Source organism: Ursus maritimus (assembly GCF_017311325.1).
Source record: "Ursus maritimus isolate PB19 chromosome X unlocalized genomic scaffold, ASM1731132v1 scaffold_X1, whole genome shotgun sequence".
NCBI lineage: Eukaryota > Metazoa > Chordata > Mammalia > Carnivora > Ursidae > Ursus > Ursus maritimus.
In genome coordinates, this window is record NW_024423319.1 from 111,734,163 (window position 1) to 111,749,308 (window position 15,146).

Sequence of the window (15,146 nt, forward strand, 5' to 3'; positions counted from 1 at the left end):
ACCCAGCAATTCCACTCCTAGGTTTACATTTAAGAGAAATAAAAACATACATCCATACAAAAACGTGTACGCAAATGTTCAGAGCAGCATTATTCTTTTTTTTTAAGATTTTTTATTTATTTGAGAGAGAGAGTGTGTGTGAGAGAGGACCAGAACCGGGTGAGGAGTAGAGGGAGAAGCAGACTCCCCTCTGAGCAGGGAGCCTGATGCAGGGCTTAATCCTGAGACTCCAGGATTATGACCTGAGCCAAAGGCAGCCACTCAACTGACTGAACCACCCAGGTGCCCCTGAGCAATATTATTAAGAGGCAAAAAGTGGAAACAACACAAAAATCAAGTGCCCATCAACTGATGAATAAATAAAGCGTAGTATATCTATACAACAGAAATTATTCAGCCATAAAAAAGCAATGAAGTTCTAGTACATAGTACAACCTGGATAAACCTTAAAAATATTATGCTAAGTGAAAGAAGTCAGACACAAAAAAAGACCACACATTATGATTTCATTTATAGGAAAAGCCCAAAATAGGTGAAATCTTTAGAGAGAAAAAAGTAGCTTAGTCATTATGTAGGGCTGGGAGGTGGGGAGAGCAGGAATGGGGAATAATTGCTAACAAGTAGGTGGTTTGTTAGGGGGGTAATGAAAGTGTTCTAAATTCAGATTGTGAATATACTCTGTAAATACATGAAAACCACTGAACTGTACACTTTACAGGGGTGAATTTTATGGTACGTTAATATCTCAAAAAAGATGTTTTTTTAAAAAAAGACATCACCTAACTGCAATATATGAACCCCTCTTGACCTTAAACAAACCGTTTTTAAAAGGCATTTGTGAGATAATCAGGGAAATCTGAACAACAAAGACTTGATGATATTAAGGAAATGTGTTTTGTATTTTTTTTCATGTGTGCCAACGAATTGTGGTTATGTTTTTAAAAGAAGTCTTTCTTATCATTTGAGATATGACCTAAAATATTTTCAAATGAAATGATCTGATAACTGCTCCAAAATCATCTGGGCTGAGAGAGGATACAGACAGAACAAAATCACTGGTGTATAATAGGTACACAGAGATTTGTTATACAAGCCACTCTAGTTGTATCTGTATTTGAAATTCTGCAAAATAAAAAAGTTAAAATAAAAACACTCCTAACAGCTACCCATTTGTTATCTAATTATACACATATGTTATGAAGAAACTCACTTAAGGGGCGCCTGGGTGGCTCAGTCGGTTAAGCGTCTACCTTCAACTCAAGTCGTGATCCCAAGTTCCTGGGATTGAGCCCCACGTGGAGCCCCGTGTCTCCCTCTCCCTCTGCCCCACCCCACCCCCACACCCCACCCCGCCCCCGGCTCTGCTCGCTGGCTCTCTTTCTCTCTCTCTCTCTCTCTCTCTCTCTCTCTCTCGTGTGCTCTCTCTCAAATAAATAAATAAAATCTTTAAAAACTCTCTTAAGCAGTGGGTAAGGTTCACAAATAGTCAATCTGGGTTTCTGCTTATTTTAAGTCCTTTTGTCAACATGAATTTGTTATATCTACAATATTCTCCTTTCAATAAAGCTATTACCACCAATCAGAAAAATGATGTCTGAATATATACAAATATATTTCAATTACACACCTTATTTCTCAAGAGAAAATTACTCAGTCCACATTCAATATGTCAGGTTACAATTACTGACGGCATATTGTTATTCTTCAAAATTGAAGTACAAAAAGAAAGTTCTACGAATTTTTCTTCCAGACTCTAGTATTTCACTGTTTAGTCTTCAGCCCAGGAAAATGTAGGCACACAGGAATTAAATCAATTTGTCTCAGTTTGAATTTTACATGAGAACTCAACAAGAATACATATTTAGAAGACAACCCAGAAGAACAGACATGTGGACATAAAACTCCTGGCCAATTTTCCTCCCATATTTTAATTTCTCTCAGAAAATCCAGAGGAGAAAGACTTGAGCCAAAGAAAATGAGCATGAATCTGGACTTCTAAAGCATACATAACATTAAGAAACTTGTGACACTAAATCTTTAGAAGGCTACACTACATCTTGCTCTAATATGAATAAGCAATTAAAGAGGTCATCTTGGTGCCACAGTCTACCATTTCAAGAACCGCTCCAGATAATAAGGCACAGGTCTAGACCAGGTTCCCCCAAATTCCCATTTAAACCTTTTGAAACCGAAACATAATTTTCCAAATGTCATTGCCAAGTATTTTTCTGCATGGTTTATAGTTGATAAGAAATTCAATCTTAGAGGAAAACAAATAAAAATCACAGAAGGTTGTCACAGTCATTTTGTGTGAACTATTTCTCAAGACGTGTACTGTTATCTATGTGAGACAATGATCTGGGACCCATGTCTTCACCCATCAGATTTAGTTACCTGAAATGAAGGAACTCGGGTCAGGCTGAAGGGATCGGAACTGGTTGACATAGTACTCGCGCTGTTCTTCTGTTATCCTCCAGGGTTCATCTGGGTAATTACTGTTGTTATCATGTGGTTCTCTCTCCACGGAAAAGGACTTTAAAAATAAATAAGCAAATGCTCATAGGTAAAAATATAAAACATCAGTAAAAGTTATCACCCATTATACTTATTTTTTTCTTCAAGAGAATACATTTAAACACCTTGTAACTAGAACGTAATTAGAACATAAACTTCTACAGGGCAGACATCATGCTTTATAATTTTTTTGTATACCTCAAAGTTGTTAACAGGACTGAGCATGAAATACTGAACACTTGGTGAGTGATGAAAGTTTTTCCAATGTAATGAAGAAAGAGTAAAAAGGACGATCATTGTTTTTAAACATTTTATTTATTTGTTTATTTATTTAGAAAGCGAGCGCAAGAGGGGGACGGGCAGGGGGAGAAGGAGCAAGAGAATCTTAAGCAGGCTCCACACCCAGTGTGGAGTCAGATTCGGGGCTCAATCTCACAATCCTGAGATCAGGACCTGAGTGAAATCAAGAGTCAGACACTTAACCAACTGAGCCACCCAGGTGCCCCAAAAGGACAATCATTCTTATCTTCAAATATTCACCACATTTTTATCCTTTCAGATTAGCTAAGCAGGCAGCAAAATAATCTAGATTTCTTTTAAACCATTTTTTTTTAATCTACAAAAGCTATAACCACGTCATCTTTTTTCTGAGGCATTCCTGTTGTATAAATCTGGGAATCGAAGTTCTAATTCCAATTCTACCTCCCCAGGTCCTGCTCGAGTGCCAAGTCAGGATCACAGAATCTCGTTCCACATTTGTGAACTGTGGATAATACCTGATAATAGAAGTGGGTGAGAAGAACAACTGTTCACGGGACCACAACACCGGGTATCGTAACAAGGGGTGCATCAGACCTGCCACTAGGGGGCATGCAAGGCAAATGTGAGGATTTAAGGATACAGAGAACCAGAAAAGTAGTTCAGGAGAAAAGACTGTATGAGGCAGTGAGGAAAGAAGCAAAACTGGTGATTCTGGAAGGAGGAGCCCAGGGCTTTGTTCTATCCCTCCCATCTACCCTAAGGCTAAGGTGCTACTCGCCAAGGGTCACCTTCATGGAACCAAGAGGTAAACACAAGGAGCGTGATCCTTTAGGACAAAAGGAGACTAGGAAAGAAAAGGAGAGATATTACTGCTAATAAGCCATCAAGTTGCTTGTTTCTGCACACACTATCAAGAAATTAATCATTAGGGGGGCATTCTACTCACTATCCCTAGAAAAGGCAGCCGACCATCTCTGCACCCTTCCTCCCACCCCAACACACACACACCCCACTCCAGCAAGTAATTCTTCTCAGGAACACCCAGCTCTCTCCTCTGTGAACTTTCAGAGATGAAATAAGACTACTGAGATGTCATCTTTGAAGTTTTCATACTAGGTGAGTTTCCACTAAATGTAGATCAAACCATTTTTAAATGCCCCAGAAGCCACTAATCATTACTTAATATCTTAAATTCATAGAATGCTTTCAAATTTACAAAGCACTACACACACCTCTCTCATCTGAGCATCTCAAAACCTTTGAAAGGTAGACATGGCAGGTATTATTATCCTTTTCCCAGATGAGGAAATGAAGGCTCATACTACTTAAGAGATGAGTCCATAACCTTCATTATTTGCAATCAGCATTATTGCAGTCAGCAAGTAATTACCCCTCCTGTTTTATCTGTTGTTCAAAGTCAGTCTACTCCATATCAGGCCTTTTTTAAACTGAGTTGCATCAAGGACCTTGAGAACATGATGCTAAGTGAAATAAGTCCGACAGAGAAAGACAAATACTGTATGATATCATTTATATGCGGAACCAAAAAAAAATCAAACTCACAGATACAGAGAACAAATTGGTGGCTGTCAGACATGGGGGCGGTGGGCAAAATGGGTAAAAGTGGTCAAAAGGTACAAACTTCTGGTTATAAGATAAGTAAGTCCTAGGGATGTAATGTAAAGCATGGTGACTACAGTTAACAATACTGTGTTATATGTGTTTAAAAGTTGCTGAAAGAGTAAATCTTAAAACCTGTCATCACAAGAAAAAAATCTGTAACTATGATGATGATGGATGTCAACTAGACTTAGTGTAGTAATAATTTTGCATTATATACATATATCAAATAATTATATTGTACACCTAAAACTAATACAATGTTATACATCAATTTATCTCAATTTTTAAAAATTATTTTTAAAAAATCAACTTATTTTTAAAAATTGAGTTGCATCCAAGTTGTTTTTAGAAACTCCTATCATTCTGATAATAAACAATATAAATAAAGCAAGAAAGGCCACAAGTCAGTCTAAGCACCCGATGGACCACACAACTTTCCAAAACACTCCCACCAAATTCCAGAGCCAAATTCAAATGCTCCACACTAGCACTTTCTGAACAAGCCCAGATGTCTGACCAGGTTGCAGGGGCAAAACCCACCAAGGTAGAGGGCATCGGTATGCAATGGATTGAGTCCCTGGCCAAATTATAATATGTAGAGCTCCCAGGAACACCGTCCTTCTGGTTGGCACTGACGGAAACAGCTGGAGTAAAGGTATCTAAAAAGCTGGACATGGGCAGGACACAAGAATGGATATTTACGACTGAACGATCAAGCAGAAAGAGATGGTTCACAAACCCGGCAGGACCCTGGTGAAAAGCTCTGTCCCACCACCACCCTGTGAATGAAGGCATGAAAATCTCTGTGCTGCATGTTGGCCACTGCATTCCTGGTTCTGATACAGCAGCTACTATTTCCCTAGAATACACTCCTTTCCATCTGGAACTGAAGCTGCCATACCCAGTTGTTGTTACATCAGCCCCTGTTTGTTCTTTCTCCAATCCCATGACCACCTGCTCACTCTATTTCCTCTCCCACATTATCTCACTCCTGACTGGCGTCAGTGGCCTCTTAGCAGGTCTCAAGTCTATTCTGACAGCAGGGCTTAAAAACCTACAGAGATGACCTGTCACCTAATAAAAAACATCTACCTCCCCCACATGACCTTTAGGGCTCTTATAATCCAACCTCCTTCCTGCTCACTCTTAGCAGGCTTCTGATTGCCCACATGCTGGCTCTTCATGCGTCCGATCTGTATCTTCTTCACAGACCAACCCTCCTCTGATCCCAGCCTGCTCAAATCCTATTACTTGAGTTCCACTGCCTCAAAAGGCTCTCCAGTGTACCTGCCAGGCTCACAGCCACTGCAGAGGGCAATGCCCATCCCTCAACTCTGATACAAAGGTGGGCTTGGCAGCCACATGTGTACCACAAGACCCACCTCACACCTGGCCTCACCCAACTGAGTCCAAGTAAGGAAGGGAGGGCACACAGTTTCTGGCCTCTGGGATCCTCTTGCATAGAAAGCTCTACACTAGCAAGAAAAACTTCAGCCAGATGCTCATTACTGGGGGTGTCGGTGAGAAATTTGAAGATCAAAAGCACAGAAAGCAGACCCTGAACAGATGCGGTGAGGCCATGGTATAGAGTGAAGGCCCAGTGGGACTTGAAGTCATGAAGAAGCCAGAACCAGCATAAGCAGAACCTGTGAGGTAGAGAAGTACTAAAAAGAATAGGGGGTGAGATGGCTGTTGGCAGCCAAAAGATAAGCAGATAGTGAAGCAAACTCAAGGCAACTAGGGCAAGCACGAATAACCGAGAATTCCCACTCCTCAGGACCACTGGGCCACTCCTTGTCTCTCATTTCTTGGATTCCCATGAGAACTCCAACCCCACCTCCTTTTGAAGAAGACTTAAGCTGGCAAGGAGAGTCCCTGCTCCCTAAAACCAAAAAGGCCTTGCAACAAAGAGAGAGAAGGCATATGAACATTATATAACCTGTACATAACATAGTGTGGCACTTCTACTGGTTTGCACTAAATGTGTTAACCTACCCCCATTCTCTTTCCCCTTACTTCTCACTGCATGCTTTTAACTGATTTATTAAACAATTAAGCATCTTAAAAAATATGAATTCTTATGATAAGTATCACACAGTTGGAACATTTCGAGTGCTCTTGAATATCATCACTCAGGTTTCAACCTGGGGGACCAGAACCATCTCATGTATTCCTTTATTCCACATATAGTCCCTAGCAGGTACATCACAGATACTAAAAAGTAATGTGAGATCCACTTATTCATGGGCTCTAGTAAGTTCAGGTGTTCGTCTTATATTAAAAGAGGTGCAGAAACACTACTCTGTGTTGTGCTGAATGAAAGAAAACCTATGAGTCTATTTCACATTTAAAGTTTCAGCTCTATCAAAAGAAATCCGTGTCTATCTTCCTGTAGTTCATCCACGGTCTCTGATCTCTATGGGGAGATCCATTAAGTGAGTATTTCAGTGTCAGGTGAGGGCATACGGAAGGAGTAGATCACGTTCCACATATCCTTAGGCTGAAATAGTCTACAAGAAAGCTCATCTACACGAAGCAAAATGATTTGAACTTTGCTGCATGAACAGTGATCCACTCATTCATTCATTCAGCAGACACTTACTGAACACCAAGAATATCCTAGACTCTAATGACTCAGGATACACTGATGGATAAACAGATTCTTTCTCCCAGTAAACCTAGGGTCTCATGAGAGAGAAAGACAAACAGGCAATCCCAAAACAGTGAAGTAAGTGCTATGACAAGACAGGGTACTCTAGAGTTTTGCTATTCAAAGCACAGTCCCCAGACCACCCAAATCAGCATCACCTGGAGACTCACTAGAAACACAGAACCTCAGGCTCTACCCTACATCTGGGGAATCAAAGTCTGGGAGTGGGACCCAGGAATCTGTGGTTTAACATGCCCTCTAGATGATTTGAAGCACACTCAAGTTTGAGAAGCAATGCCATAGAACATGGAGAGCAAGACAAACAAAAGGAACAGCATTTACAAAAACTCCAACAAATGAGAGAAAATGGGCCATCTTCTTAAAGTAGCTCAGTTGGACTACATGTAGATAGAACAGGCTGCTAGTACAATGTGGATGTTAGTGGAGCTGCTTGAATATAGTCCAGACAGCAAGCAAGGAGCGGATCATGACAGCCCAGGTGTACCAGGCTGAGAGATACAGACTGTATCTAGAAGACAATAGGGAGCCACAGATAAGTATTAAACAGAACAATGAAATTATCAGATGTCAGTTACAGAAAGATCACTTCAGTGATGAGAATGGAAGAGGAAAGACTAAAAGTAGGAGGACAAGTTAAGACCATATGAGCAACCCTGGCCAGAGGTCAAGATGGCCCAGAGTTAGGGAGGGGATGAGAGGAGACAGAAAAAAGCCATATGGCCAGGACCAGAGGAAGGCCCATTCCAGCAGTGGGATGGCAGCTAAGGACCTCTTTGTCCTTAGCCTCGGGTTTCCAAGGAGAAGCCAGAGCCAGGAAAAGCCCCACTTGTGCACGCACCCTAAGAGGACTCTTCCACTTCAACTCCAGCTCCAGTGGTTTCATCAGCTGGTTAGAGCTATTTGCTAATTGGTGCCAATTTAAAGTTCTGCCAGCGTTTTTAAGAAAAAATAAAATGAGAGAGAAGCCTTCCACATCTGTCTGCTTAAGCCACATACATATGGTTCATTATGCAGTTTCTTTAGATACAGGAGAATTAGATTTGCTTATATTTAAAACATTCAAACCCTTAGTTNNATTTCAAGTGAAATGCAAATATTTGGCACTACAAGTTATTATCTCAAGGGAAAACCGGCTGTTTATAATGAAAGAGACTTCAAAAGACTCATTAAAAAGTAATACTACTAATAAAATCCCAAAAGGTGACATTTACCCCTGAAGTATCTTTAAAAAATCAAGCACAGCTGAATAATATGAATTGCAAGGAGGCATTATCAGGGAGAATTTACAAAGGGTGTGTATATTGTTTCACCCACAGAACATTTCTATTTAGAATATAATCCCACCCTGGAGACATCCTGTAAATGCTGCCCAACAGTCCAGCCATTTCACCTGAGGATGCAAAGATCTCATACCAGTGTTCTTCTGGTGCCTTAGTAAACAAACCATCTGGAGTAGCAAAAGCTCATACAAAACCCACAGTGAGTATGTGAGAACACCTCACCCGCCAACAATATTTTGGAAAAAAGACAGCTTCAGTGCAACCACTGATCAAAACATGATTTCATAAGCAAAGATGTGAGAAGACTCAATCACCCCTAATGAGAAAGAAGGACCAACAGGCTGGTGAGACTAGACTAGAGCCCAAGTGAATATTAATCTGCCTAAGGAAAGATCATGGTCACTGATCAGCCATGGGGCTGAGGAGAAAGAAGAGTCATTGAGGGAAATGACAGCTGCGCTGATATATGGGGATTATGGCAGCTGTCCTCTGATCATTTACACCGCACGAGGCCTGGTACAGAAGTATCACTGAGTGGCTGTGGCTGCCCACCCAACAATGACATGTTCCACTGCACACCCTGCAGTTGGCTGCAGCCATGTGACTGAGTTCTACCCAATGCAATGTGAGCACAAGTGACCGGCACCACTTCCATGTAGAGCTAGCACCCTGTGGCACTCTATGCTCGTCCCCAAGGGCCACTGAAGGGGGTATGGCACAACCACAGGACGAAAGGAGAACTGGTGCCTGAATCACCATGTGGAGGAAGGCTGCCTACCAACCTGTTAGATGAGTGAGAAAAATGCAATGAAGTCATTAAAATGTGGGGCGTATTTGTCATAGCAGCTATTAGTCTAATCATCCTTTAGGCAAGGCCCAAAGGAAAAGCAGGCATGTCCAGTCCCAACGGCACAGCCATTCCTGCACCAAAGATGGAAGCATGAGGCTTCGTTTTGTAATTTGAGCACCTAATGACATGACGCAATTCTGAGCCCACACAATTTTATAATTTGTCCGCGCAGACGATCTAGAGGGACAGCGAGCGTGTGGACGCATCTTTACAGCCATCTTTCTATGTCTGGTTAATAGGAGTTTATCTTTCATGGGTTTGAAGACTTGCAGGGAAGATGTATCAAGTAAAAAGAGGAGAGGGTCAGGGTAAAACTGGGAAAACTATTAAATGAGGAATGAAGAAAACAAGATGGAACTCAACAATTTTGTTTTGAACTTTTAACTGGTTATTCTGTGTGATACTTTACAATCCTGTGTATTTATCTTCTGTCTCACACCCAGCTCTCACTATAATAAAAGGTCCATGAGGGTAGGAAAACTGGTCTAGTCTGATCACTGCTGTATCCCCAGCACCTAGACAAGTCCCTATGCTCAATACATGGTGTTGTTTTATTCAATCACTGAACAAATAATTGGACATATGGTCAATTCCAATCCAGAAACAGAAAGGTTAACCTGAGCTCTCCTATGATGACTAGACCTGAATTTTATGTGAATTTCTCAAATAATGTCACCTAACTGTAAAGGCTGGGCCCCCTCCCTTACCAATGAAATTAAAGGAAAATATTCTTTTTTTTTCTTTTTATTTTGAAATAATTATAGATTCACAGGAAGTTGCAATAAATGACTTCTGGTTTTGCCCGTAAAGAAGTGAGTTAAAATTAAATCCTAACAGAGCAATTTAACCTTATCGGTTTCTTCATGGAAATATATCCATAAAGATGCCAAACTTGCTCAGGGATCTAATTTCAACAGCTTAGGAGGTTGATTGCAAAGTGTAGGAATCTGAATCTAATGAGCAACACAGAGTTGCTGCTTATTAAAATAAACTAAATTTTAAAAGCAATCACCACAGACATAGGAGAGTGTCAGAGAACATGTATTCATTACTTTGCTAAGTGCCAGGCACTGTAAGCACCCAATATACATGACCTATTTTCACCTTCACAAAAACCCTGCGAAGTAGATCCCATTATTTCCAATTTACAGAACAGGGAAACTAAGGATTAAGGAAGGGAAGTGACTTACCAAGATCACACACCTACTAAAATGGTAGAGTCAGAACATGATTAGAGTCCAGAGTATTACTCTTTTTTAATCAGCAAGTCCTATGGCTCTCCCTCCCTCTCTTATCCATCCATCCTGTAACAATATACCATTTCCTTTTAATCAACATCCTCACAACTCTGAAAACCATAAAACACTGATGAAAAAAATTCAAGACAACACAAAGAAATGGAAAAACATTCCATGCTCATGGACTGGAAGAAAAATACTGTTAAAATATCTATACTACCCAAAGCAATCTACACATTTAATGCAATCCCTATCAAGATACCAAGAGCATTTTTCACAGAGCTAGAACAAACAATCCTAAAATTAGTATGAAACCACAAAAGACCTCAAATAGCCAAAGCAATCTTGAAAAAGAAAAACAAAACTGCAGGCATCACAATTCCAGACTTCAAGCTATATTATAAAGCAGTAGTAATTAAAACAGTATGGTACTGGCCTAAAAACAGATTCACAGAACAATGGAACAGAATAGAAAATCCAGAAATAAACCCACAATTCGATGGTCAATTAATCTTTGACAAAGAAGGAATGAGTATGCAATGGGAAAAAGTCTCTTCAACAAATGGCATTGGGAAAACTGGACAGCTAAATGCAAAAGAATGAAACTTGACCATTTTCTTTCACCATACACAAAAATAGACTCAAAATGGATTAAAGACCTAAATGAGACCCAAAACCACAAAAATCCTATAAGAGAGCACAGGCAGTAATTTCTCTGACATTGGCCCTGCAACATTTTTCTAGGTATGTCTCCTGAGGTAAGGGAAACAAAAGTAAAAATAAACTATAGGGACTACATCCAAAAAAAAAAGCTTCTGCACAGCAAAGGAAACAATCAATAAAACTAAAAGGCAACTTATGGAATGAGAGAATATATCTGCAAGTGATATATTCAATGAAGAGTATCCAAAATATATTTTAAAAAAAAACTTAGGGGCGCCTGGGTGGCTCAGCCATTAAGCGTCTGCCTTCGGCTCAGGTCATGATCCCAGGGTCCTGGGATCGAGCCCCACATCAAGCTCCCTGCTCAGCGGGAAGCCTGCTTCTCCCTCTCACACTCCCCTTGCTTGTGTTCCCTCTCTTGCTGTCTCTCTCTCTGTCAAATAAATAAATAAAATCTTTAAAAAAAAAACTTATACAACTCAACACCCAATAAACAACCCAATTAAAAAATGGGCAGAAGACCAATAGACACATAAAAAGATGCTCAACATCACTCATCATCAGGGAAATGTAAATCAAAGCCACAATGAGATATCACCTCACACCTCTCAGAATGGCTAAAATTAAGACAAGAAACAAGTGCTGGCGAGGATGTGGAGAAAAAGGAACCCTCTTGCCCTGTTGGTGGGAATGCAAACTGGTGCAGCCACTGTGGAAAACAGTACGGAGGTTCCTCAAAAAATATAACTACCCTAGGACCCCGTAACTGTACTACTGAATTTACTCAAAAAACTATAAAAACACTAATTCAAAGGGATACATGCACCCCTGTGTTTATTGCATTATTTACAATAGCCAAATGATGGAAGCAGCCCATGTGTCCATGGATAAATGAATGGATAAAGATGTGGGGTGCGAGCATGTGTGTGGGGTGTGTATGTATACACACCCCACACAGAGAAATATTACTCAGTCACAAAAAAGGAATGAAATCTTGCCTTGTGCAACAACATGGATGGAGCTAGAGAGTATACTGCTAAGTGGAGTAAGTCAGTCAGAGAAAGACAAACACCATATGATCTCACTCATATGTGGAATTTAAGAAACAAAACAAACAAGCAGAGGAAAACAAAAAGAGAGACAAACCAAGGAACAGAGTCTTAACCATAGAGAACAAACTGATGGTTACCAGAGGGGAGGTGGGGGATGGGTGAAAAAGGTGATGGGGATTAAAGAGTAGACTCACCATGATGAAAAAAAATAAAATCGAATCAAAAAGGAACACCCTCACTCCAATGCCAAAATCAATGCAGCAATTTTGCAGACTGCAGATATTCATATGGGATATGAATATCCTATACTTACACATTCCTCCCATTATCTAGTTTAGTTGTAGATTTTGGCCAGTAAACTATTAAATTATACAGACAGCGCCATCTTATTTCTCACACACCTATAAATGCATCAGGAAAGAATCCTATAGACAGCCATATAATACAGATATTCAGTCATTTCACTGTTATTTTAGTATGTGGCACTAACACTATTTTGATTAACAAAAATGCTTATGAATAATCACTATCTCCAAGTCTTCCATCAGGAGCTAAGATCTGCCTCTCCAAAGAGCATTTTTCTTTGGGATTTTGCTCTCTGCTTGGAGAAGTCCAGGAGAAAGTGGAGTAAGAGGAGATTCTGATGAGGCTGCGGACTTCCAGTACCACTGCACTTAACATGCCCACCCCAATCCTTGCCAATTAGGTCGAAGGCACCTGTTTCCTTCACTATGCCCTCCCCTTAACACTCAAGGCAGCCAAAGGTCAGGTGGGAAACAGATGTGCCAAGATCTGGGGCTGAATTCAAGGAATGTTTTAGACAATGAGGCTACAGATTGGAGGTGCAAAAAGAGTGCAGATTCTGGAGGCAGACAGACCTGGGCTCAAATCTGGAATGGTCACTTGGGCCACTTAACTTCTGAACCATCTGTTCCCCCACCTAAAAGGCAGTGCCATGGCCCACAGGGCTCTGCCTACCTCTCCAGCTTCATCTCCCTCCCACTCCAGGCTCTGGCCACACTGGCCTTCTTTCAGGTCTTGGACTGTGTCTCCTCTGTGTGCTGTATACATGGCGTACTGGCTCACTCAATACCCACTCCATTTCCTCTTAGCATAACTCTGCACTGCAGGCATTGGCTAAGTAAAAGTACATTATCCAAATACCTCTGCTGCTAGAATTCCAGATGGGACTTAAGTTCCACTAAACACGCCCACGGAAGGCTGATTCAAAACAAGTCACATGGTAAAAGAGGCAGGGAAAAAAGCATTCACTTGGCAAGCCTGGGTCATACACAGTGTGGAGCTGCAGCTGAAAGCTATGGTGACAGTTGCCCAGCTCTATAGCTTCCTGATTGTGGCAAAGGAAAAGCTCCCTCAGCTGTCCAGCCATCCAGTCCTGCTGTGTGGTTTGGGGAATTGTTCCTGCAAGATCAGAAGAGAGTAAGAATCTTCAGCCCTTCCAAAGATCTGGTAGACCTTCCACCCTCTTATTAAGAAACCCCTATTTGCCTCAGTTAGCCAGAGTAGATTCTGTCGTCCACAATGAAACCCTGACCAATGCATGCCCTTAGTCTAGACTCTTCCCACTCAGCCAGACACCCCTCTTCTCACCTCCCCTTTGCCTGGTTACCTCCTAGTCATCCTTCCCAGCTCAGCTCAAGCAGCGCTTCCTCAGGGAAGCCTTCCCTCACTTTCTAGCCCTAGGTGGGATTTCTCTGTCACATGCCATGGAAATCTTCTCTTGTCATTAGGGGAACTGTCAGTTTTCCATTATACATCAACTGCCTCACTTGACTGCAAGTTCCCTGAGAGCAGGGACCATGCTTGTAGTCCTCAGGGTACCCCTGCCAAGGTGCTGGACTCACATAAGCCACTTAGTATTCCTGAGTGGATGAGTTCAGGACATAATCTTACAAGGAGTCTATCTTGCAAGACTGATGGGAAAAATGAAAGGACACATACAAGTAAAGGGACAAGCACAGCACCAAGACCAAATAAGCACTCAGCTGGTAGAGACTCTCACTGGGATAGGCAACTAGGGGCATGACACTAACTGCTCACCTGAGATCAGGGGTAATACCAATGGGTCCAGGAGCTGAAATGGTGCTGTTGTAAAGGCACCTTCCATATTTACACCCAAGTATATACCAACTAACTGAGACCAAGGGGTCCTGGGGAATATGCCAGAAACAAACAAACACTCTCTTTTCCAGCTTTAAATAGTACTATCTGGGACCAGGAGTTCAATTGGGTGTTTACATCTGAGACAGTAAATCAGAGGGGCTCCTATCTACCATGTCAATGTGGGCCCTAGCTACAACCGAGAAAGCCCTGGGCACCATAATGCCTCCAACTGTGGGGAAAAGCAATACTGACACCACAAATAAAACGTGCTCATTTGCAGTCATCCGTAGTCTAACCGACCTATTAAGCACTATATGGAAGCTGGAATTCTCATGTGTTCCAGATCCACCATTTTTACCCACCCTCCACCCTACTGTTTCCAAGCACAGATTCGGTAAGGCCTTAAGGCAGCACCCCACTGAATTCTAGTATTTACTGAAATTTCTTTTTCCTATAAAAATCCTTCAGTTTCAATGACAGGTACCCTGTTCTTATATCCTGGAATCACCTCTCTTTCAAAGACCTAGTATCTCTTTAGTATTCTCATCCTGTAACACAAAACATTTTTCATGTAGAAATGCCTCCCAACAAAGAAACCAAGCAACTATACCATCACTTTAATTGTTAAGAAACAAAGGTAAATGGTAAGTACCTGAAGAAGATAATAAAGAGACAGATAAAAATTGGGCTAAAAAAAGTAAATTTCAGTATCAATTGAAATAAAATCTTTCAAAATAAGGGAAAAAGAAGTAGGTAAAGGAAATAAGTGGGAAGGAGGCTTGACGCGATGAAAAACAGGACCTGTTTGTGGTAATAGTGACTAATTGGGTATCTGTGAGTCCTAGCTAGTAGACTCAGTGAAGTAGAACC

General features: G+C 41.1%; 1 protein-coding gene across 1 annotated transcript in view; it reads right to left on the reverse strand.

The window, feature by feature from the left end:
• REPS2 (RALBP1 associated Eps domain containing 2) overlaps window positions 1-15,146 on the reverse strand; it is a 219,323-nt gene that overhangs the window by 115,191 nt on the left and 88,986 nt on the right. The window contains exon 6 of the mRNA XM_040633929.1: window positions 2,395-2,533. Coding sequence (XP_040489863.1) covers window positions 2,395-2,533 — 139 coding nt within the window. The remainder of the gene's footprint in view (window positions 1-2,394; window positions 2,534-15,146) is intronic.